The sequence below is a fragment of the Harmonia axyridis genome, chromosome 3 (genome assembly GCF_914767665.1).
Source record: "Harmonia axyridis chromosome 3, icHarAxyr1.1, whole genome shotgun sequence".
Classification (NCBI taxonomy): Eukaryota; Metazoa; Arthropoda; class Insecta; order Coleoptera; family Coccinellidae; genus Harmonia; species Harmonia axyridis.
In genome coordinates, this window is record NC_059503.1 from 61,067,980 (window position 1) to 61,091,220 (window position 23,241).

The 23,241-nt window shown below is 34.3% G+C and overlaps 4 protein-coding genes across 5 annotated transcripts in view; 3 read left to right on the top strand and 1 right to left on the bottom strand.

Moving 5' to 3' along the window:
- Nucleotides 1-1,172: 1,172 nt before the first annotated feature.
- On the top strand, nt 1,173-1,797 carry LOC123675490 (larval cuticle protein A2B-like; the record flags this gene model as incomplete). Its single annotated transcript, XM_045610846.1, has 1 exon — nt 1,173-1,797. A coding segment is annotated over one exon (543 nt), but the record flags the coding sequence as incomplete, so codon positions are not given.
- Nucleotides 1,798-4,712: 2,915 nt separating this feature from the next.
- On the top strand, nt 4,713-5,820 carry LOC123676472 (larval cuticle protein A2B-like). The gene is made up of 2 exons (XM_045612375.1): nt 4,713-4,864; nt 5,205-5,820. Exons 1-2 carry the CDS (start codon nt 4,853-4,855, stop codon nt 5,739-5,741), a joined length of 549 nt encoding a protein of 182 aa, XP_045468331.1. The 5' UTR covers nt 4,713-4,852; the 3' UTR covers nt 5,742-5,820.
- An 844-nt stretch (nt 5,821-6,664) lies between these two features.
- Nucleotides 6,665-23,241, bottom strand: part of LOC123674595 — a 42,837-nt gene continuing 26,260 nt past the window's right edge. The window contains exons 17-19 of the mRNA XM_045609518.1: nt 8,881-9,033; nt 8,580-8,823; nt 6,665-7,057 (exon numbers count right to left, since the gene is read on the bottom strand). Coding sequence (XP_045465474.1) covers nt 6,795-7,057; nt 8,580-8,823; nt 8,881-9,033 — 660 coding nt within the window. The 3' untranslated portion in view covers nt 6,665-6,794. The remainder of the gene's footprint in view (nt 7,058-8,579; nt 8,824-8,880; nt 9,034-23,241) is intronic.
- On the top strand, nt 10,397-22,518 carry LOC123674596 (lymphocyte expansion molecule-like). Of its 2 annotated transcripts, none has more exons than XM_045609519.1 (5): nt 10,397-10,660; nt 12,975-13,198; nt 13,552-13,891; nt 16,837-16,971; nt 22,265-22,518. In XM_045609519.1, exons 1-5 carry the CDS (start codon nt 10,455-10,457, stop codon nt 22,470-22,472), a joined length of 1,113 nt encoding a protein of 370 aa, XP_045465475.1. In that variant the 5' UTR covers nt 10,397-10,454; the 3' UTR covers nt 22,473-22,518. The 2 variants fall into 2 exon arrangements, with proteins under 2 accessions (XP_045465475.1, XP_045465476.1); XM_045609520.1 differs by having other exon boundaries at nt 10,527-10,664.

Below are 23,241 nucleotides of genomic sequence, written 5' to 3' on the forward strand. Positions count from 1 at the left end.
TAACTATATCTGCATGATTTGATGGATATGAGAACCAAATGCGATAAGTTTGATGAGACCATCGACAAACTTATTGTCAAGAAGAATTATCAGGAAACACAGGTACAACGAATTTTACCATTAATAATTCAACATATCCAATTATCTCTATTTATTATTATTATTATTATTATTATTATTATTCAGTTAAGAAAACAATCTTCTTCGCTAATTATTCTCATTTTATTTTCAGATGAGAACCTGGAAGAAATAGTAACAAAGTATTTCCTATGCCATCAGTAAAACACATAAAAATACCATCAAAGATAATTTGGTAGAATCGTAAGTATTTTTATTATTTTCTATTGGTATAACATTCGATTTTATGATTTTATCTGGTTGTATTTATATATTTCTATCGGAATTAATTAATCAAATTGCCAAAAAGGATTTGAAGAACTCTGATGATTTTGAAATACCATATGAACATTCATTTCGGCATTGAAGAGTAAATAAATAAAATTTAAAATCGAGTTCCTTCATCTTGAATTTTAATTTGGGGAGCCAGTTTCTACATTCCACTGTATCCTAGAGAATTTTGATACAGAAATAGTTTTTAACACCCAAGAACATCCCATTAACCTTTGAGATTCAATAATTTTCAAGTTAAGATCTGGTTATGTATTCATTAGTAGATTCATATAAATAGGTCAGGTGCTTCTGGATATTGTATCAGTTTCTCTAGATCTTCTGACACAAACATCGACATGGTTTCCCAGGTAAGATCAATAAAAGAGCAATACCTACAATTTTTTTCTATATTTCAATGAAAAGCATACTCTTATCCATTTCTACATAATGTGGAGATACTAGGAAGTAGTTTTCATAATATGAAATCATCTTTTTTATTATTTGTATATTGAGGGTGGAATTTGAAAAAAAAAGTTCCAATGCATTCCATCAGAAGTTCTAATAAATTCAAACATTAATTTCATGGAAATTTGAAGTGATGAAAGCGAAAGTAGATTTTCGCTGTTTTCACTCAAAAAACTTAGAAACAAGTTTTTCTTTTCAACAAATCTTATATGCAAATTATGTCAAAAATATCAATCATGAAATTTCAATGAAACTTCAAGTATATAATATAAAAACCCCTCTATGATCGACTCTTTGCAACCATCTAATTGAAAATTATCCAGGTATTCGCTGTCCTTGCCTTGGTGGCCGTAGCTAACGCTGCACTCATTCCTGACGTGCATGTCATTGCTGAGCATGAAGCTCCAGCTCATTACAAGTTTGGTTACCAAGTAAGCGACCCTGTGACTGGTGATGAAAAGCACCAGGAGGAAACCCGTGACGGTGATGTTGTCCAAGGAAGCTACTCTCTTGTTGAATCTGATGGTACCAGACGTATCGTTGAATATACTGCTGATGATGTAAACGGTTTCAACGCTGTAGTACACAAAGAACCTGCAGTTGCTGCTCCTGCTGCCCACCATGTTGTAGCCACTCCTGCCGTCCACCACGTTGCTACTGCTCCAGTTGCCCATCATGTTGTAGCTGCTCCAGTTGCTCGTCATGTTGTTGCTACCCCAGTAGCTCACCCTGTTGCTTACTCTCCTTATGTCTCTTCCAGAGTAGCATCCATTCCAGCATTGTCAGCCTACTCTGGATTGTACTCTCCATACCACGCCTATAACCATCCTGTCTACACCCCTTACCATCATGTCTATTAATTTGTTATCGATTATTGATTTCGGCTTTTAATGATTGTTTATGTTTGTACAGTTATCAAATAAAGTTAATTTTGTAATGGAATTGTTATTTCAATGAAAATGTTTCCCTCATCTTAGTAAACGATATTGTTATCTAAAAATTGTAACATTACATTCCAGCATTGAACGGCTATTGTGATTTGTACCATAACCATTAACATAAATCTTTATGTTAATTTAATGATTAACGATTAATGATTAACATAAATCTTTTATAAACATAAAATCTGTGTTACTCTGGGCTTATTGAACGCCGCTTAGCACATTTGTACTTAATTTTGGGTTTAGATCGCTTGTACCTGCTTAGTTATTAGTGATATTGGCAGAACAGATGCAATCAAGATGACTAGGGTTCAAACCCGGAAACCCTCGATATGAACTCTGAAAAATTACCTAGTTTGGCAAAAGGTCCTTTTAAACAAAAAGGAAATTCAAATCAAAAGAAAAGTTCAAGGACAGATTCTTCAGGGAGATGCGCTTCTCTTTGAGGGATGTGTCCTTAATCTTTTCCACAGATTGGATTGCTAGAATTATATTAGTTTGTTAATTATCAATAAATCCTATATTCTGCGTGAATAAATTATTGAAGTCTTGAAAGAGTTTATTCATAAATAGCAAATGTTCGATAACTACCATTTTTTTTGTGGGGATAACGTAAGTTCATATGAATTATTTATCACCGAAATATATTAAATATTATCAAATACCTTGATAACAAATATTTTATTCTATATTAAGAAACTTTTTTGAATGCATAATATAACTATTAATGAAAATATTAAATATAAATCTGCTGTTGTGGATAAATAACTTCCAAATAAATGCTTTATGATTAAATAAATATGCATTTCTCTCAGTGCTCCGATCAATATTTTATGTCGGGTATATTTTAATGGACAATAAACTTTAAACTGTTTCTCTCTCCGAATAATGCGTTGATCCATTGAACGCCATTATGGATTTCCATAAAAATTTCAAGAAATGAGTCTGAGACAACAACCAATATTCACTTTTCGTGTTGATAGCACAGGTCCAGACTGATAAAAATATATTTCTTATGTTACATCTTGAAAAATACCCTGTTTTTCATTAAACGAAATGATCCAAAAAATGTTATTGAATGCCCTATCAAACAAGCTTACTGGCAAAACTGTTGCACCCCGTATCAATATTTTCTGTGACATCAAATATCAAGTAACTATACATTTATAATAAATAATAATCCTCAATATTCGTTAATGTCCATTATGAGTTATAATTGAATTTGTCAGTTTAGGAATCAACTTCTTTTTATTTCACCCGAATACACAAATCTTTGGCTTTCACTCTGAATTATCTGAGATAATTAGCAAAACACCTATGGAGGCGAAGTCGAAGAATAATTGGCATCGAATAATTGAAAAAAAATTAAGTTAATTTTTAACTCATTTGATACAATGCATAAATAAACCTTATTTCATCTGAAAACCGTAATTTTAGGACATGCTAGGATACTTTTAGGTCTTAATAAGAAATTTTTGATATTTTTGTAATGCAAAATTTATTAAAGCTTCATTCGGAGATTCGCAGGTTCGTGTTTATTATCAATTGAAATTCACCCGATATTCAAAGGAACACAAAATACTGCTACGACATGTGCAGTATTATTATAGAGAATAATTGAGTTTTTAACAAAAATTATGTATGAGGTGTTTCACAAAACATACCTGTTGTTTCCTCAGTCTGGATTTGTGCTTTCGATGAATCACTAGAACTTAGACTCATTCCTTGAAATTTTCATGGAAATCCATGAATACGTTCAATGTATCAATACATTATTCTGAGATTCACAGGTCTGTGTTTATTTTAAATTGGAATATACTTTATTCAATAGTACATAAAATAATGATACATCTATTATGAAAAATATTATTTTCTCAGTCCGAATATGGGACTTTATGTTATACTGATTTCTTGAAATTTTCATGAAAATCCATGAAGGCGTTCAAGAGTTATGGCGATTGAAAGTTTTCGATAAAATGCATAAATCAGTCTGTATCTCTTGAACATATTTACGATATATGTCGAATACTGTTTCAGACACACCAGAATGTCCTGCATCTGCTCTGAAAGCCTGTACAGTTATTCGTGAACACTCTGTATGATGACTTATTTCAAGCATTAAGCTTTAGTAATTCACCAAGGAAAATTGTTTTGAAAACTGGATGAATGATATCTCACTTTAATTATCACTTAGTTTTATTTCTTTATGAGTTTTCATTATTCTGGTGAAGCGGGTAACGAAAATTAGAAAAAAAAAATGCATGAATTCATAATACATATACTTTAGATTTTGAGTGGTGTTTCTTTTAATTTTTTTTTATGTTAAATGTGATTATCTTTGAAATACCTAATGTACATTGAAGTTTATTTTTATATTGTCATTCTGGAAGGATTATGAGTTTATAAATCATTATTTGATTTATGATGAAATGCATGACTTTGAGTCACTGTTTCTTTTAATTTTTTCCTTTTATGCTAAATGTGATTGTCTTTGAAATATCTAATGAACATTGAAGTGCATTTTTGAATTGCCATTCTGAAAGTATTATGAGTTTACAAATCTTTATTTGATTGCTTTTTCCAACTGGATGAAATGAATTGATAGAAAAATCATACCTTCATGATTTACACATGACGCATGAATATTTGAGTTTTGCATATATCTTATCACTTGATAAGAACGACAGAGCACACTTTTTTATGACCAGTCTATTATTAAATTCCTGTTTGGAAACGTGAAATAGATCCATCTAAAACGCGACCTTCAACCTCCTACAAGTTCACATCCTCGATCTGGTTCTTATCGATCTGAATGATTGAAAATGTCATCTCCATCTCATAATTCCGATCATTCTTGATTTTTACGTAAAAAAATGCTAAAGAGTCACTTGTGTATTCCGAATAACCTTTAAAGATTTACGATGTTTCCGAAAAGAATCCTGTTTAAATTTTTTTTTTACAGAATGGAGCATCCACCTTGAGAATTTTGGTATAAAAGAATCTTCAAAGGACGCTTCTGTATCAGTTACATCAGGTCGTCTGGTATAAACATAATCATGTCTTTCAAAGTGAGTACTTCAAAATTTCATCTTACCTATCACACAAGTAATGAGAAATTAACTTTTGAATTTTCCCCATTCAACAATCATACTTATCGATATAATTATCAAAGTAGATCAAACCAAATATAACTATCATATACCGTTATCGAAATATCTTCAGAGCCGTTTCGACAACGATGTTTTCACTTTCACACAAATAAAAATTTCATTTAGTAACAAATGCAATACCGAGTTCATTGATGTGCACTCGAAAAAATATCATGAGTTGAGTCAGAGAATCACGAAAATTATTAAATTGAAAATTTTTGTCATTCAATTCATTGAAATGAAATATTTGAAATTTCAGGTATTCGTTGTTCTCGCCTTGGTGGCTGTAGCTAACGCTGCCCTCATTCCTGATGTGCATGTCGTTGCTGAGCATGAAGCACCAGCTCACTACAAGTTTGGTTACCAAGTAAGCGACCCTGTGACTGGTGATCAAAAACACCAGGAGGAAACCCGTGAAGGTGATGTTGTCCAAGGAAGCTACTCTCTCGTTGAATCTGATGGTACCAGACGTGTTGTTGAATACACCGCTGATGCTGTAAACGGTTTCAACGCTGTAGTACACAAAGAACCCGCTGTTGCTGCTCCCGCTGCCCACCATGTTGTAGCCACTCCTGCCGTCCACCACGTTGCTACTGCTCCAGTTGCCCATCATGTTGTAGCTGCTCCAGTTGCCCGTCATGTTGTTGCTACCCCACTAGCTCACCCTGTGGCCTACTCTCCTTATGTCTCTTCCAGAGTTGCATCCATTCCAGCATTGTCAGCCTACTCTGGATTGTACTCTCCATACCACGCCTATAACCATCCAGTCTACACCCCTTACCATCATGTCTATTAATTGGTTATGATCATTGATTTTCGCCTAATTATTGTTTATTTTTGTACAGTTATGAAATAAAGTTAATTTTGTAATGGAATTGATATTTCATTGGAAAATGTTTTCCTTATCTTAGCAAACTACATTGATAACAATTACATTCGATCACCCCAAGGTGGTAGAACGTATTTGTACCAAAGAAACAAAGAAATGAAATACTTAATTGCAACACATCATTATAGAAAAATTCAAAAGAAATTTATAAATCAGTAAGAAAAATTAATTATGTAGACTTATGGCCAGTTGCACCATTTGCCTAAACATTGATTAAAATTTAAACATCGATTAATTTCTGATTTCTCTTGAGAAATCAGAGAGTTATCAATGTTTAAATTTTTAATCAATGTTTAGGCAAATGGTGCAACTGGCCATGAGTCTACATAATTCATTTTTCTTACTGATTTATGAATTTCTTTTGAATTTTTCTATAATAATGTGTTGAAATAAAGTATTTCATTTCTTTAGAAAAAAAATTAAAAAAAAGAACTAAGTATAGCGAAGTAAATAAAATTACTAGCCAAAATGAAAACGAGAGGATCTGAGAATAGGATGAGAAATTGAAGGAATTGAACACCAATTATCCATCAATATGGTGAATGAAATTTAATTGTAGGTTCCAATAAGATGAAGTTTTTTGCAATCCCAAGTAACCAGAACAAGCAAATGAACGATATAAGGTGATACGATCCATTCATAGTCCATTATTTAAAATGCTGTGAGTGGCGCTTTACATCCACAATTTTCACTCGAATGAAAAATTTATTTCGGCGGATGTAGACGACCCCCAGGAGGTATTGAATATTACATATTTCAAAATATTGAAATCAGCATGCCAGCGCAGGTGCTGGAAATAGCTAGTTTTCTGTCATGAAAAAATCTGAGTGTTACTTGGAGTTTTTATTATACAATATAAAAGTGATATATATTGACAAAAGTCATAAAACGCAGTGGTTCATAAAAAGTGTTCAAACTAGGATCGTTCACAGCCCCAAATTCTGGTTTCCTACAGGCCAGTCATTTTATATCTCCTAAAATGATTACGTCCCTTAGCAAGTTCGAAGATCCAATCAAAAGGTTGAATTTTGTGACAAAGGTTTTTCCGATGTCGTCATCATCAACATCGACTATACTCGGTTTCTTAGATTTCTTCCTCAAGTTGGATGCAGACTTGGGTGTGTCGCAGCAGCTTGGACCGAATAGTATCTTGATGGTCTTTTTCGAAGACTCTTGGAGGATTATCCTTTCTTCTCCTCCTGGTAATTGGAAGTATGGAGATCCTAGAAGAATGGTTAATTAAAAATCAAAGTTTATTTGTCAATTATGTTCGAAATTGGATGAGCGAGAATTCCAGTACAAATAAAAAAATATTTATCCAAATAAATCAAGTATTTTGTGAGAAAATTTGTCAGCCATTTTTAATATCCAATATCCTATGGTCAAAGGTGAACAGGAAGCGTGGATTGATAATTCACTTGCATTTTCAGGTGGAATTGCAAGTATATTGTCATCCACATACACCCTGATGAAGGCGACGCTTGATGTCAATTTCTACATTCGTGGATGATGGACTAGCAGGGTTACCCATTGCAGAACCATCAACCTGTAGGTACAACTCACTCTCAAACTGGAAGTAACTCCAATCACATATATCAGATATAAGTTACAATCTCAAAGTATACTTCTCTTGGCATGTTTGTGTAAACCTCAATAAAGTTGTATGAGGTATATTATAAGATCTCTTGGTATAGTGTTGATCAGATATACCAAATCTAAAGAAAACAAAGAATAAACTCCGGGAAAATAACATTCTTACTTAATGAGAGAAACTCAAGCGAATTTCTGATAGAGTATTCTGATTTTGGAAAAAACCGAAAGAGGAACAATCTGGGTTGGAATATTCCTAGGTTGGATCATTCTTGCGAGATCTAAGAAGTCTCTGGAAAGTCAGGAAACACCTCATGAGAATGGGTTTAGCAGAAAATGACTAGTGCAGATTCTGTGGGGAGGAGGAAACTCCAGATCACCTGGAGACGGAATACCTTGCCATCACTAGCCAAGAATATGCATTGGACAAGAAACTTGTAGAAGTGTGAAGCCTCCTTGAAGCCATCCCAGATACTGACGAGCTCTAGATCATGCTATGGCAAGAATGGATCAATGGGGGCACAATAGATCATTGGTCGCAGTGGAAAGGAAATTCAATTAAATCATAATCTTAATTCTGATGCTGAGTTGACCATTGACAGTATGTTGTAAACGAACATAGACAAGTCTTATTCTGATGCAGGGTTTATGAGTTTTTCTCAGGCCATCTAATTTTGGAGGAACCAAATTACTTTTTTTCAAGTTTTTCCAGTTCTATCATATGGACTAATAACTCTTTGAATCACATATACTGTATTGTCCGTTATTGACGACATAAGTCGATCGTTATCGTGTTTGTGGCTGGATGAATAGCATCCTAAGATAAATGTTATCCTGTCGAAATGGCACAATGATAAGTTTGACAAACGAGAACTCAAAAATGAAAAATGATATAGTGATGACAGTATCGCTTGTGATGGCATTTCTTTCGAAATTTTATTTATAAAATGAATCGTTCAAGGTTCATGAATTTCCGGGATTAAATTACATGGACACTGATATGAATCAGCACACAAACGCTTTTTTTTTCAAATTGTTCTATTCTTCCTTGAAAAATGAATAGATTCAGTGTTACTCTTTGAATTTTTGTTATTAATTTGAAACCATATTGTTTTCAAAACTCTAAGACTAAGGAAATGGATGCATAGAGTTTACCTGTATTAATTGAAAAGTCATTTTCAATGGAATTTATCTCTTTATCTGTGAGCTCATCAGAGAAACTGACTCTCTTCTTTGTAGTTCCATCAGACGCCTTACCATCGGCGTCTTTGTTTTCCCCTCCTTTTTTGATAGTCCTACTCTTCGATTTCAACTGAGATGGTGTACGAATCATCCTACCTTCCAATTCGATGACTTTCTCCAAATATACCTCTACTGGTTGACAAGAGTCATTGACTATCTGAAAAGAAATATAATTAAGCTATTAGGTGCTTCTTGCACTTAGCGGTAAGTTCACCTCTAAGGGAATATCCAAGATCTTGCCTTTCTTGGCAGAAACCCGAAAAACTTTTGATGATGGCTCCATACGAACATTTGGAGAAGCTGCCTCTGCTGATAGTAGAAATTGATAAACTGTTCTTTCCGCTCTTATCTCCATATATTCTATCACCTTAAATAGAGTTGAATATTTTATTAACAGACATAGGAAACATTAGTAGTAAATGTAGAATGTAACATTTTCAACTAGAATCAATATTTAATTTTTTGATAAGTGTTATTTTTCAGAAGTAACCCTTATTGATGATTGAGCTTTCCTTATTCACCTCAAAAAATTGCACTATAATCTGTTCAATAGTTGGCTTAATCATAAATAATGACAGAGCTTAATCTGAAAATTGGCTTCTTTATGTTCTGCTACTCTTTTCTTTTCTTCTTAAGAATACAGGTTTTTACTGATTTATTATACACTGCGCAATCTCAATTTTAATGAAAGTTAACTCTACATTGACTTTATAAATTATTTTTTATGTTCTCTCGGGAAGGTTTTGAACGAAACAAGATACATTAAATGGAAGAAAAATTCAGGATTTCACCGAATCTTATGTGAAAGAAGAGAAATAAACAATTTTCAAAATACTGGAATGCTGATAAGTGATTTAATACTTGGTATTTCCACCCCTCGCGTTAATTACAGCTCGACAACGACGGTTCATACTCAAAATGAGTGATCTTAAAATGTTCTGATCTAATCCTTCCCAGATTTCTCTGAGTTGGATTCCTAAGTCATTGAGAGTAGCTGGATGATTTTCTGAACTTCTCAGCCTTCTATTGAGGTTGTCCCAAACCTGCTCAATCGGATTGAGATCTGGACTTCTTGCTGGTCATTCCATTCGAGAGACTTCAACCTCTTCAAGGTACTCCTGAACGATGCGCGCACGATGGGGTCTGGCATTATCGTCCATAAAAATGAAATTTTCACCAATGTATGGGCAAATGGCACTACATGCTCTTCAAGAATGTTCCTTATATACCTATCAGCATTTATAGCTCCATTATCAACGACCACTAGGTCTGTGCGAGCAGTCAAAGATCTTCCACTCCATACCATAATCGATCCTCCCCTGAAACCAGTAGTATTCAGGGAATTGCACTGAGCATATCTTTCATGTGGATGTCTGTATAAAAGGGAACGTCGATCACAATGGTAGAGGAAGAATCTAGACTCATCTGTGAAGAGAACTCTTTCCGGCGTGAGTATTTGGAAAATAAGATATGACTCCTTCTTCAATGCAGCAGTTTTTCAGAGACTCGGTAAGTTCATCTTCAAATTAACAATAATAATAATAATACCTGCTTGCCATAAATCTTTTTTTTTATAATAATAATAATTACCAACTACATTTCGAATTACTAATAAATATCAAACTACTAATATTCAAATAGTTTTTATCTCCGAAATCAGTTGGAATTACCTTTGGGAGTAGAAAAGGAAGAAAAAGAATATTTTCTAAATAAATGTCAAATACATCACAGATTTGTCATATCAAACACGACATTTTCATCCTCGATTTCCGGATTTTTTTTTTCGAAATGGTCGAGAAGTCTAAGGAGATGGGTAGAGGTCAAAAGAAAACACCTTGCGGTTTCTCCACCTCTACACCACGTTTTGCTCGACTAGGCCTTCATCCATCTCTGGATAAATCTGGTGCCTTGAAAAAGGTAACCAGTAAAGGAGGCCCCGGACAATACGACGTAAACTTTCTGAGATGCCCTATGAAGGAACCCACAGAGTCAAAGTGTGTAAGCATTTGATATCCAAAATTACCACCCTTAAGTAAGAAATATTTTTGAAATAATGACAAATGGTGCCCCAGTGATGTTATAAATTGAAAATGAAACATTGTAATAGTTTTACCCGCATCTTCACTCGCGTGCTGATCTCTCAGGATACTTGAAACACTGTTTGGATGAACTATATATTGCAGTCTCGATGCTCAGATCTTCTTTTTGTTTAAGGTTTAAGGTCCGGAATTTACATTCCCTTCGCCTCTAATTTCATTTTTCCTATTTTCTGCTGTTGTCTGATCGGGAGGCTTTCCTCCCTACCTCATGTCACTTTTTTCTTCTATTTAGTTCTTTGAAAGAGGTATTTCCTCTTATCGGTCTTTCTCACTTTAATCTGTCTTAATTCCTTATTCTCGTGCTCTTTCAGCGTCTCTATTGTCTTCTCTCCTTGTTCATTGACTATTCCTTCAATAGTTTCAATTTTCAGTTCTTCTCTGATTTGTTGGTTAGTTATATTCCATGGGGCGCCAACCGCTGTTCTTATTACTGAATTTAGTGTACCTAGCGACAGGTCATTATTATTATCCTTCGTATTATACCAGGTAACTCCTGCATACGTAATGCTTGGTGTTAGCACTATTTTTATTATCTTCAGCTTGTTTTCTAAAGAAAGTTCACTTCTAGGGTTGAGCAATGGGTACAATCTGCCGTGCAATTGCCTTGTCTTTTTTCTGTTTTCTTCTATATGTTTGTTAAAATGCATTCTTTCATCCAGTATTACTCCCAGATATTTTACTTCCTTTTTCCATTTTATCGTCTGGTTTTCTATTTTGACGTTTCCTGCTCTCTCTTTCTTAACTGTTGTTCCTCCGAAGTAGATTGCAACTGTTTTCGATGTGTTCACTTTGAATCTTCATTTCTTGAGTATTCCATCAGTGCAGTCTTGATAGCCACGTAAATGATTTTTGATATGAAATCAAAGACGGAAAGCGAATGAGTACACTGGCAAGCAGAAGAAAAGAGTCACTAAGATTTTGCTCTGTTCATTCGAATAGACTCACGTGTTCAAATTGATTCGATAATATTTTGTTCTTCATCTATTTTTCATTGAAAAATCAACTGAATATGCGAAAAATTTAGACATATGGGTTCTTCAGCTTGATAACAGAAACCATCTTCACGATGAATTCATCGTTTATCAGTTGGGGTCAACGTTGGTCATTGAAATATATGTTTTCCACTCTCTGAAAGAAACAATTGAAGATTGTGCGAGAATAGTGGCAGAGAAAACTGCTAGAAAAATGAATGTTAGTCCATCTACCGTCCTAAGAATATTGACAAGGCATCAGGAGGCAGTCAGAGTGACCAGAAGACCTGGTTTTGGAAGAAGACGGTGCACATCGTTGAGGGATGACATATTTATGGTTTCCACAAGTCTTCAAAATCGCAATCTCACTGCTGTTGAAGTTCAAAACCAATTGATGGACGTACGTGAGGTAAAACGTAAGTCTATGAACCTCTCAGAGAGCATCGAATTGCGCGTCTTCAATGCACGAGATCACAAAAACTGAAGAAAATAATCTCAGTGGGCCCAGGTTCTTCCTGATGAATCTAGATTCAGCATTCAAGGAGCTGGATAGGATAGAGAGCTAGTTCCATTCGGTGGAGGATCTGTTATGGTCTGGGAGGTGTGTTTTCAGGGGGCCACAAAGAGTTCATTTCTATAAATAGATATTTACAGCAGTAATGTACATAGAGGAAATTCTTCTGAACCATGTTGTAAGATAGGTATTTGAACATTGCCTTATGATCAAGTGAACCGTTTTGTCTGTTCACCAGGGTATTTAAGAAAATTTAATCACGAAGTTCAATGAGACAGAAGTAGAAAAACTATAGTTAATTAAATTGGTTAGATGGATTTCAAATTAACTAGAACTATTCTGTCTGAATGAAAAATTCTTAACGCAGTAGGTACTTGCAATTCTTTAAGGAAACATGTTGATGAATTATGATAATATTAAGGTTTTTGTCGATCCTTGGTAATTTTATGATTCAACCAATTGAAGAAATCATCTCTTATTTCATTTTAACTGCTTTTCATTCTTTTCATTCATTAAGTTCAAACTCAACATAAAGAGAGGGGTTAATACAACGTGATATCCTCGTGGTCTGTCAAAGTTTAACTATTCCTCTTCCCTCAGCGTTTTTGAGATAAGTACCACTACTTTAAAAGACGAGTGAAACAATCTCAAATGTTTCTTGAAATCTCTTGTAATGGTAGTTAATTTCCAAATCGTTGATATAAAGACAGGTTCTATATTCCAGATGGGCTCGAATGGTAGAACTTGAGGAATTCTCAAAATTCCTAGGCTTCAGAAATGCTCCTATATTAGAAGCGAGGGCTTTTCAAAGAGTACATCGAGGACCTGGAACCTACAATATTCCGGAAGATATCGATAGGCAAAAATCTTGTTCTGTAGTCGAGAACAAGGGATTCACGACCGAGAGAAAGTTCTGCACACATTTCAAATACAATATTCCTCCAATGAGTAAGTAAAATCTCAAGGAATCGTATTATGGTTACTAGGTATATTTAGTTGACGTGATTAATGATTAATATGTTGAAAGAACTCAAATCTTTAGCCACATCGGTCAACTATGATTTTCTGTCCTTTTGATTCATTGTTTCCAGTTATGAACTCCTGTGAATCGTTCGAGGAGAAAAATTTTTGTACAAAAAAAAAACAAAGCAAATTTATTACGCTGATATTAAAATGAAATAATAAAAAAAAAAATATAATTATTTTTCATGTACCAATAAACCTATGGATTATCTTCATTATCAAATTCTGCTTTGTTCCACTGATATTATTTAGTGAAAAAACTTGTTTTTATTAAATAGACACCTACTTTCGGAACATCTACTCGAAACATCCATCCTCGAAGAAAACCTTCGGCAACGTGGCGCGTTTTGAGTGGGACGGACTGCAACAGCGCTTCAAGGATACAGAGCCATCGTTTAGGAAGCCTCCGAATCTGTACAACGTACCAGATCCAAACTCATTAGAGGCCCTAATGAAACGAGTTGTTTCGATCAGAGGTCCATACAACCTTTTCACGGGAAAACGCGATGGCACCTCAATCAAGAACCATTTCTCACCTCCCTATACTATAGTACCTGACCGATACCATCTGGAACCCAGTGACATTGATATAATGCTCCATCACCCGATGAAATCTAGGTGAGTGGAAAATTTTATCGAATTCGACGACATCAGCTTTGTGAGACATCTTTCACTTTCCAGTCAGAAAGAAAACAATCAATATTGTTTTATGTTATAATTAGCATCAGCCTCTATTTATTCTTCAATTAACAAATAATATTGCAGACAGTCTCACTAGCCTAATCGTCCTTCTGAATAGGTCTTATTAAATTTTGACCCTAAAATACTTCTCTCAGCAGAAGCTGTATTGGCTGGGACTGTGAGAATTATTCTGATTGCTTTTGGTCTATCAACTCTCTTATCAACCCAAAAGTTCTGGTGTCAAACCCCAAAAAAAAATTAGGTGGTTTCAATTCATAAGACCGCGAAGAGGTCAAATTTCTGTAGAATTATCTGTAATTTCTCGGACATAGGGAATATAATTCAAGCGGTCATTATATTCACCAGTTTGGGTTTTTTAAAGATCATTCAACGATTCATCTACTGGTACGAATAAAGGAAAATATTAAGGATCAAATGAAGCTGTCTACAGATACCGATGCAATTCTCTTGGATATAGAAAAGGCATTTGATAAAAAATAGAAAATTTAGGGTGAATATCGATAGAACCAGGTCAACGATTAGAGAAATAGAAGTCGGAGTTCCCCAAGGATCGGTGATAGGACCGCTGCTGTTTAACTTATACATGGCAGACATACCGAAAATGAATGGATGCAAGATAGCCCAGTTTGCAGATGACACTGCCATATACTATCACAGTAGAATGCGGAAAACAATCACTTGGCAGCTACAGATAGACCTAGACACACTGATGGAATACTTCAAGAAAAGGAGATTCAAAGTGAACACATCGAAAGCAGTTGCAATCTACTTTGGAGGAACAACAGTAAAGAAAGAGAGAGCCAGGAAACGTCAAAATAGAAAACCAGACGATAGAATGGACAAAGGAAGCAAAATATCTGGAAGTATTACTGGATAAAAGAATGAATTCTAACAAACAGATAGAAGAAAACAGAAAAAAGACAAGGCAATTGCATGGCAGACTGTACCCGTTGCTCAACCCTAAAAGTAAACTTTCTTTAGAAAATAAGCTGAAGATAATAAAAATAGTGCTAATACCAAGCATTACGTATGCAGGTGTTACCTGGTACTATACGAAAGACAATAATAATGACCAGTTGCAAAGTACGCTAAATTCAGTAATAAGAACAGTGGTTGGCGCCCCATGATATATAACTAACCAACAAATCAGAAAAGAACTAAAAATTGAAACTATTGAAGTCAATAAACAAAGCAAGAAGACAATAGAGACGCTGAAAGAACACGAGAATTAGGAATTAAGAAAGATAATACAAATCAAAATAAGAAGGACAGATAAGAGGAAATACATCTTTCGAAGAACTAAATAGAAGAAAAAAAAAGGGACATGAAGTAGGGAGGAAAGCCTTCCGATCAGACTACAGCAGAAAATAGAAGAAATGAAATTAGAGGCTAAGAGAATGTAAATTCCGGAAGTGAAAAAAGTGACATGAAGTAGAGAGGAAAGCCTTCCGATCAGACTACAGCAGAAAATGGGAGAAATGAAATTAGAGGCTAACCTCTAGGTTAGGTTAGGTTAGAAGGGAATGTAAATTCTGGAAGTGAAAAAAGTGACATGAAGTAGGGAGGAAAGCCTTCCGATCAGACAACAGCAAAAAATAGGAGAAATAAAATTAGAGGCGAAGGGAATGTAAATTCCGGACCTTAAACAAAAAGAAGATCTGAGTTTCTACAAAGACTGAGACAAAAAAGATAATGCAGTTGGAAAAATTCCCTTCACAAAAACAACATTCCACTGTGCAATAAGTGCTCCGAGTAGTGAAACCAATCACAGATGGATTCAACCGAAAATAAATTACGGACTGTGTTCTTAGCCGTGGTCAGAGCAAAACCTTCATCACACTTTACGCTGATGATACCGCCATTCTTGCCAGCTCGTCATTTTTCAAAATGGCAACAAAGTTCCTCCAAAAAGCCATCTCAAGATGTCAATAATGGTTCAACTGATGGAGAATCGAAATTAACCCTGAGGAGAATGTAGCTCTTCTCAGTAGTGGCTGAGGAAAGACAACAGCGATATCACTACAACCACTTTTTCGCGCAAAAGTTTCTTCTGTACAAGTCCACCATCTGGTCTGTGATGACTTACTTATGCACGTCTTGGAGATAAGTTGCTATTTCCAGAGACTTTTTGCATAATACAATCCTGAAACGAGCTGTAAATGCATCATGGTTCGTTAGTAACGAACGGACTCATGAAGATCTGCAAATATCATTCCTTGGCGAACATCTAACAGAATTAAATGATTTTGAATAAGAAGAAAAAGCACGCAATTCCCCTTATAAGGAAGGCTTGTGATTACGATGGAGAAGTCTCGGGGAAATACAAGAGACCGCAGATGGCATTTCCTCGGGAAGGCCGTGTTAAGACGTTATTTCAAATATCGGCTGGCAAAGAGACTATAATCATAAAATACATGACAATTATTTCTGGCGTCAGCTACTGGTTAGAGCAGGACTCAATATTTCACCTGAGGTGAACAACACTGAGTTGTAGCAGTGAAACGCAAACCACCTGACTGCAAAAGAGGGAGAAGTCCAAAATGAGATCTTATTCTTGAAAGATAGTCTTGTCTCTTCTATAGCCAAATTGCTTTTCAGATATAATATGTTCTAGTTTATGCCTGCGGGCTCGTAGACCATTTATGTTATATTAGACTATAGGCAGTTTGTTTCTTGTTTCCTTAAATACTTAATTCATTGATAGTGTTTAGTAAGTTTGCAAAATGTTTTATCCATATCTACTTCTAGGAATTTCATGACACACATACACACATACACATAGAACTGAATTGATCATGCAAATCACCAAGATAAAAGTTTTATGCAACCCACTATTTGTTTAACACTTTTTTGTTATTCAGATATGGAAAGTTTTTCCAAGAGGAGAGATTCCCGAAGAAACCTACATCGAGAATGCAATTGGCAGATTTGACGATGTGCTATAAAGATCCAGAAGAACCAGGACCTGGCCACTATGATTTGTCGAGAGAGTTCAGGTATGTTCAATTAAATTCGAATATCGATGAATATTATGAAAAAAAATTGATGAAGCCCATCAGATGCTTTTAGATAAATATGTATAGATTCATATATATACAGGGTGAGTCTTTGACTTGTACATATATTTCAACCGAAGATTCCTGAGGTCAATAGAAACCCTTTTTTCATTTACCATTTTTTCCGATTCGGCCCGGTTAAAAAGATACAGGCTGTTGAAAATCGATAAAAAAATGTCATTTTCCGTTATATCTCGGAAATGGTTGTATAGAAAAAAATGAATTTCGGGATATAGTTTTTCATGTATGTGATGAATCTTCTCCGTACACAAAATTTTATCCACATCTCCCCGTTTCTTCATTATGAACACTTCATCCCATAAAAATACCAGAAATTCAAAGAACCGAACTCTTAAAAGTAACTAGGACGTTCATTGAAGGATATTTAGCTAATTTGAAAAATAAAAGCATTCTTCATATTTTCTCGTATATTGAGCCGTTTTCGAGTAATATGTGTTTAAAAAAAAAAAAAAATCTGTGAAATTCAAAAAATTGGGTACTTTGGCTAATTGCAACTCTGATAGAAAAGACTCACAGAAATGAATATTTGCTACGTTGTCAGGTCAAAAATCATGGATTGAAACACTGAATTTGCATTGACAAGTGAGGGAACCAGCCGACTTAGTTTGAAAATAAAGTGATTTGAATAAGCTCACCCATTGAGAAAATTCAATCCTTACGAAAGTTCTCTCATTTGGCTGTCTCCTATTTGGAAACATCCATAAGCTTCTTTAGCTCTTCTCGCTATTTTTCCATTTGTGAAATAGCATTCCAACATATCTACCATCATCTTCTGGTTAGAATACATTCTGCTAATTTCCACTTAACACACTTAAAGAACTTCACAAACAAACACTTTACACTAAACAAACACCTTACACTAAACAAGCTAAACACACTTAACACTTAACAAGTTGAACGCACTTAGGTAACACTTAACAAACTAAATACACTTAATACTTATCATTTACATTAAACAAAGCAACAGAAATCAAAATACCATAAATTCGAATTTCAATTGTTTTCGGATCATTCTATGCGCATGACCGATCGACATAGAAGAATCTGGAATAATTGTTTAAACAAACCATCAAATTTATGAATTAATAAATTTATTTCATTATGAATTTCATTAAATGTAATAATTAGTATCATCCGAAATGTTAAATCGAATTTTGTATAGTAAAATAAGTCATAATATGCTAGATTACCGTATGTGTATGTTATGAACGATTCGAACTATTGCGCATGGCCTCAGAGTTTATTACTCTATGCGCATGGCCAAACTGAAAATTTGAGAAATCTCGAAGAATTGTGGTTATGTTTGGCAAACAAATGGAACAATTCGATATATGATTCGAAAATATTTTATGTTTCAATAAGAAACAACATAGTTCGGCGTAAGTAAGTTACTAAGTTATATAATATAAATAATATATTGAATAGTTATTGTATTTTTTCAGATCTCCTAATAATTCATCGAATCATTCAGAAAAACACCACAATGAATTTAATTGGACGACGATTTTCCTACGTGAAGATGATTGCCCACTAGATACAGATAGATAGACCTGTATTTAAAGAGAATCTTGAACCCCTTCAAATTAAATCCAACCGGAAACAGTTTGCTGTGAGGTGTTCATGATTTCATAAGGATAATTTTTCCATATAATGAATGGAAAAGTAAATTGATTAATTGAAATAACCAAAAATCTAAAAATCTACAATACAATGATTCTGTTGATAAATTCAACTACTTGAATAAGTGAAGCCCTAGTTCTGTAATGAATATTTATTCAAACTTCATACTCATCGATGTACTGAAAAATAATTTAAAAGTCACTGATTTCACCATTAACGCAGATCCTATCCTATTATCTAGTACATGTACTGATCCAATCCATATGTTTCAGAATCAATAGCTATTGATATTTTAAGGCATATACATGGTTTGTAGTTACTGTCCGTGGTTTATATTATTATAATAATATAATGAATACATCTGAGATCAGGAATCATTGAGAATTAATTCGAATAATGGCAGGCCTAATTTAATAATTATTGAATGATTTTTATTTCGCACAATCCATCTGAGGCTAAATGAATCTACGTAAGAAGTATAAGAGTAAAAAATGTTAAACCTGGTTATTTATAAATTAAATGAAAATAAAGACAATTTATTATTATGGTAGTTTCTACTTCAATTCCTGTTTTTTGATATGCATTTTTTTGTTTCAGTAATGAAAATTCTTTATTTTTGGAGTTACCTATTGGGTATCAAATTTTCAGACAGAATATTGGCATTAATGAACACTAAGAAGAAAAGGATTTCAAATATTTTCATGATAACAAATTACTGAGCTTTGGCACAGCCCTATAATATGAGGATATTTCATTAAAGTTAATATTCTACTTTGAATAATTCTGATCGAAACTCATTTTCAAGTGAATTTTCATAAACTAGGCTCCTTATAAAATAACACCTATCAAGATCTGAAATCCCATTAATAACGGCTGCTACCAAACATTACTATAATCTTCTTCCAGTCTTCTGAGCTTTCATCGATACATAACAATACATCCTAAAATTTCATTTTTACGTGATTGAATACTTCTATACATTTGCTATTCGATAATTTCATCCTAGAACATTTGATTGACATACTTTTAAGAGGGCCAAAATTGTTTTAACGTGAAAATAAATAAAAAACTTCAGTGAGTTGAAAGAAGCAGAATATTCAATAGTGGATATTCATATTGAATACCACCATTTCATTTTTAATACAAAAATCAAGATCAATAATTAATCAATGATGGAATATTGAAGATTCATGAAAATTATAAGCTTCTAGGATGAGAAAGGAAAAAAATTCAATTCCTTCTGGAAATTATTTATTCCTCCTCATACTACTGTTATTTTTAACAAGATAAAATCGGAATTTTTCCATCACAAAATTACCTCTGTGTGATACAGAGGTGATTCCATCTTCCACATAAATCCATTCATGAAACTGCCTTTTCATTTTCGAGCTAAGTTATTGTGTAGGTACTTAGATAAAGTATTCTGGGTTCATTCAATCCTAAATGCAAGCGTTCTTACACTTCTTGCTACCCTAAAAATTTAAAACTTTTCTCACTGATTCCATGATAATAAGAATTCAAATTGGACACTTTTTTGCTGACCTCTAGATAACAAAATATACTCAATTAGCCCAAATTTCTAGTAATGTACAAAACTTCAACCGTTTGTTGGGTTTCTTGAATTTTATTGACAAAACATAACATAACCTTTAAACATAACATTACAGATGCGAGATGATTGGTATTCATAGGTACATAGATTTAGCTTATTATTCTGTAGGTTTTTTGTCATTATAGTGTTTTGTGATTGTAAACTTGGCAACGTGGGAAGTCCACAGATGATTATCATGTATGTTTATTTACCAATATGAAAATGAAAGGTTATATGAATAGGTAACTCTTTTATGAAACGAAGTGAAAAAGCGAAAATAAATTATTGGATATGAATATCAGATTTAATATGGGTGGTTGCAAGCTGAATTTTTTATTATGATCGAATAGAAATCAAGAGAAAAATAATCAACATATTTATCTCCCACGAAATTGCTATAACTCATTTATTACTTATATTGAAAATTATACTTCGGTCACCAAAGGGAATGGAAAAAGTGAGTTTATGCTTGTTTTGCTAATATAGTAACCCATTTTCAAAGTTCAAATGGTATAAATTTATGCTTGGGAAAACTTCAGTGGGCTGATTTCCAGGTTCGGCATAGCTCATTATGAAAACTTAAAATGGCCATATCTTTTCAACCGAGCCGAATCGGAAAAAATGGTAAATGAAAAAAGCGTTTCTTTTGACCTCAAGAATCTACGGTTAAAATATATGTACAAGTCAAAGACTCACCCTGTATATACTGAGATACATATACTTATATGTATACTATAACCTTATGTAGGCTTGGTTAATCGATCGTCTAGAGGTATGATTCGATTACCTGGCTTTTTTTTTGTCTCCGTGACTTTGTCGGATTTGTAATAATTAAACTCTTTCGAATTATTTAGATCTATTTACAAAGCCACACTTATACAGTACAAACTCAGTATTGAGAAGATCTCAATTACGTCTTAATTACAAGTTTCTCACTACGGTACTGAATTTCGTCTTCAACTCGAGTGTTAATTACTCGAAACGTCTTCGATTATCACGTCTTCGTCGTACTTTAAGTTTTCGGTCGTCTCGTCTCTAACTTGTTCGCGACTCGTCTCAATCTAGTCCGCGAACCGTCTTTTCGTCTTAAGTTTCAACCGACTGAACTAACTCTTACTTCGACTTAGACCGAACTTGAACTTTACCCGTCTTCGACTTAATTCGAACTGACCCTCGACTCGAACTTAATTCGTCCCCAAACTGCAACTTACCCCTTCCACTCTGAATATCTTTCCCTCCTTTCGGCTTGACCACACCCTTAGGGAAAGTCACATCCCCTAGTCTAATGAGAGTTTTGCCGTATCGCCCACAAAGCTCTTCGCGGATTCCTGGGAATCGAATATTCTCGAAGGACTAGAACCTGATACACAGATGTGACACATCTGGTACAATCGTCTTGTCTTCGATCTTTCCTAACCTCAGTAAATCTCTCAAGTTTTACAACTGACAAGACACATCTTCGACACCCCGAGAAATTAACACTTCCTTTTTACATTATATATACAATAACCATTCGTTCCCTGTGAATTCATTGAAACTGTCATGCCCTCGACACTTGAAGAAATTAATAGGTCTCCAAGCATCCTCAATTATTTACAGGGAACAATAACTGCATCCTACACTTATAATATATTTCGTCCAAAATGCGTCCCTTAAAATGAGTTTCGTGACTACCTCAGTTTTCAACTCTACATGAGAGCTCATGAACTTTCTGAAATCACTATAAATGATTCAAGGTGGTGATATATTTTTGGAAACATAGGACAATAACAAGGGAATCGACTGGCCAATAGTTAGAATCATATAAAAATGAAGTTGTTTCAGTTGCACGTATTTGATTTAAAGAAACTTATGATTTGATCCTATAAAAAATTAACCATAAAGCGCTATTTGTAATGATTTTAATATGATCATCGATTTCAAAGAAGGTTTACATGAACCCGACTTCTAACTTTTCAGTGGAATACGTGCTCTAATGATGAAATCTTCTTCTTTCTGCAGCTTCAAACATGAGGAGCAAACGATTTATCCATTTGGATCGTCAAATATGAATCAACGACCTCCGACCCCGTGGCCCATTCACCCTGGTCCAGGGAGATACTACATCAAGCCACCCTCATGCAGGAAAAGAAACACACCTTCTTGGATGTTCCTGAGCAAATTAGAGAGGAAATTCTTCAACAAACCGGAATCTTATGCCGATTTTTGATCTTTGATGAATCCGAATTGAAATATATTTGACGTGGAGAAAGTCATCTTTATTGATTATTCCATTGCAACTCAGATGTATGAATGTGGGTAGAAAACCTAGTACTGAGATTCCGTGTAGTCTCTCTGATCCTGATAAATTGAATAACTTTTTTGTTCATTCCATACCAGATGATCTGAAAAATTCATCGGATAGATTTCTCAGGTACTACTCTTCTGACACTTTTTGCGAATTTGAGGAGAAAACATCTTTTTCATTGGTCGACGAGGCATTGATTGATAAATATTTACATGATATCAGGTCGAATGCTTCGGGTTCGGATAATTTGAGCATTTCATTGCTAAAGTTGTGTTGTCCTTTCATTCTGAAGTATCTTGTGAATATAATGAATAGCTGCATCTTGAGTAGATATTATCCTTTGGCTTGGAAAAATTCTATAGTTTTACCAATACCTAAGAGGCGGAATGTTGAACATTTTAGTGATCTATGTCAAATTAGCATTTTGCCTGCTGCCTCTAAAATATTCGAGAAGGTTTTATATTACCAGATTATTGAACATCTAAATGAGTTTGAAGTACTTCCGGAATGTCAGTCAGGTTTTCGTAGTGGATTCAGTCGCATGACTGCTCTTCTAAAACTAAGTGATGATATTATAAAGAATTCTGATAATGGACTTGTAACAGCTTTAGTCTTGTTAGATTATTGGCATTTGATATGATCTCTCATAAGTTATTACTCGCCGTGTTGTCTTTCGTAGGATTCTCTGATG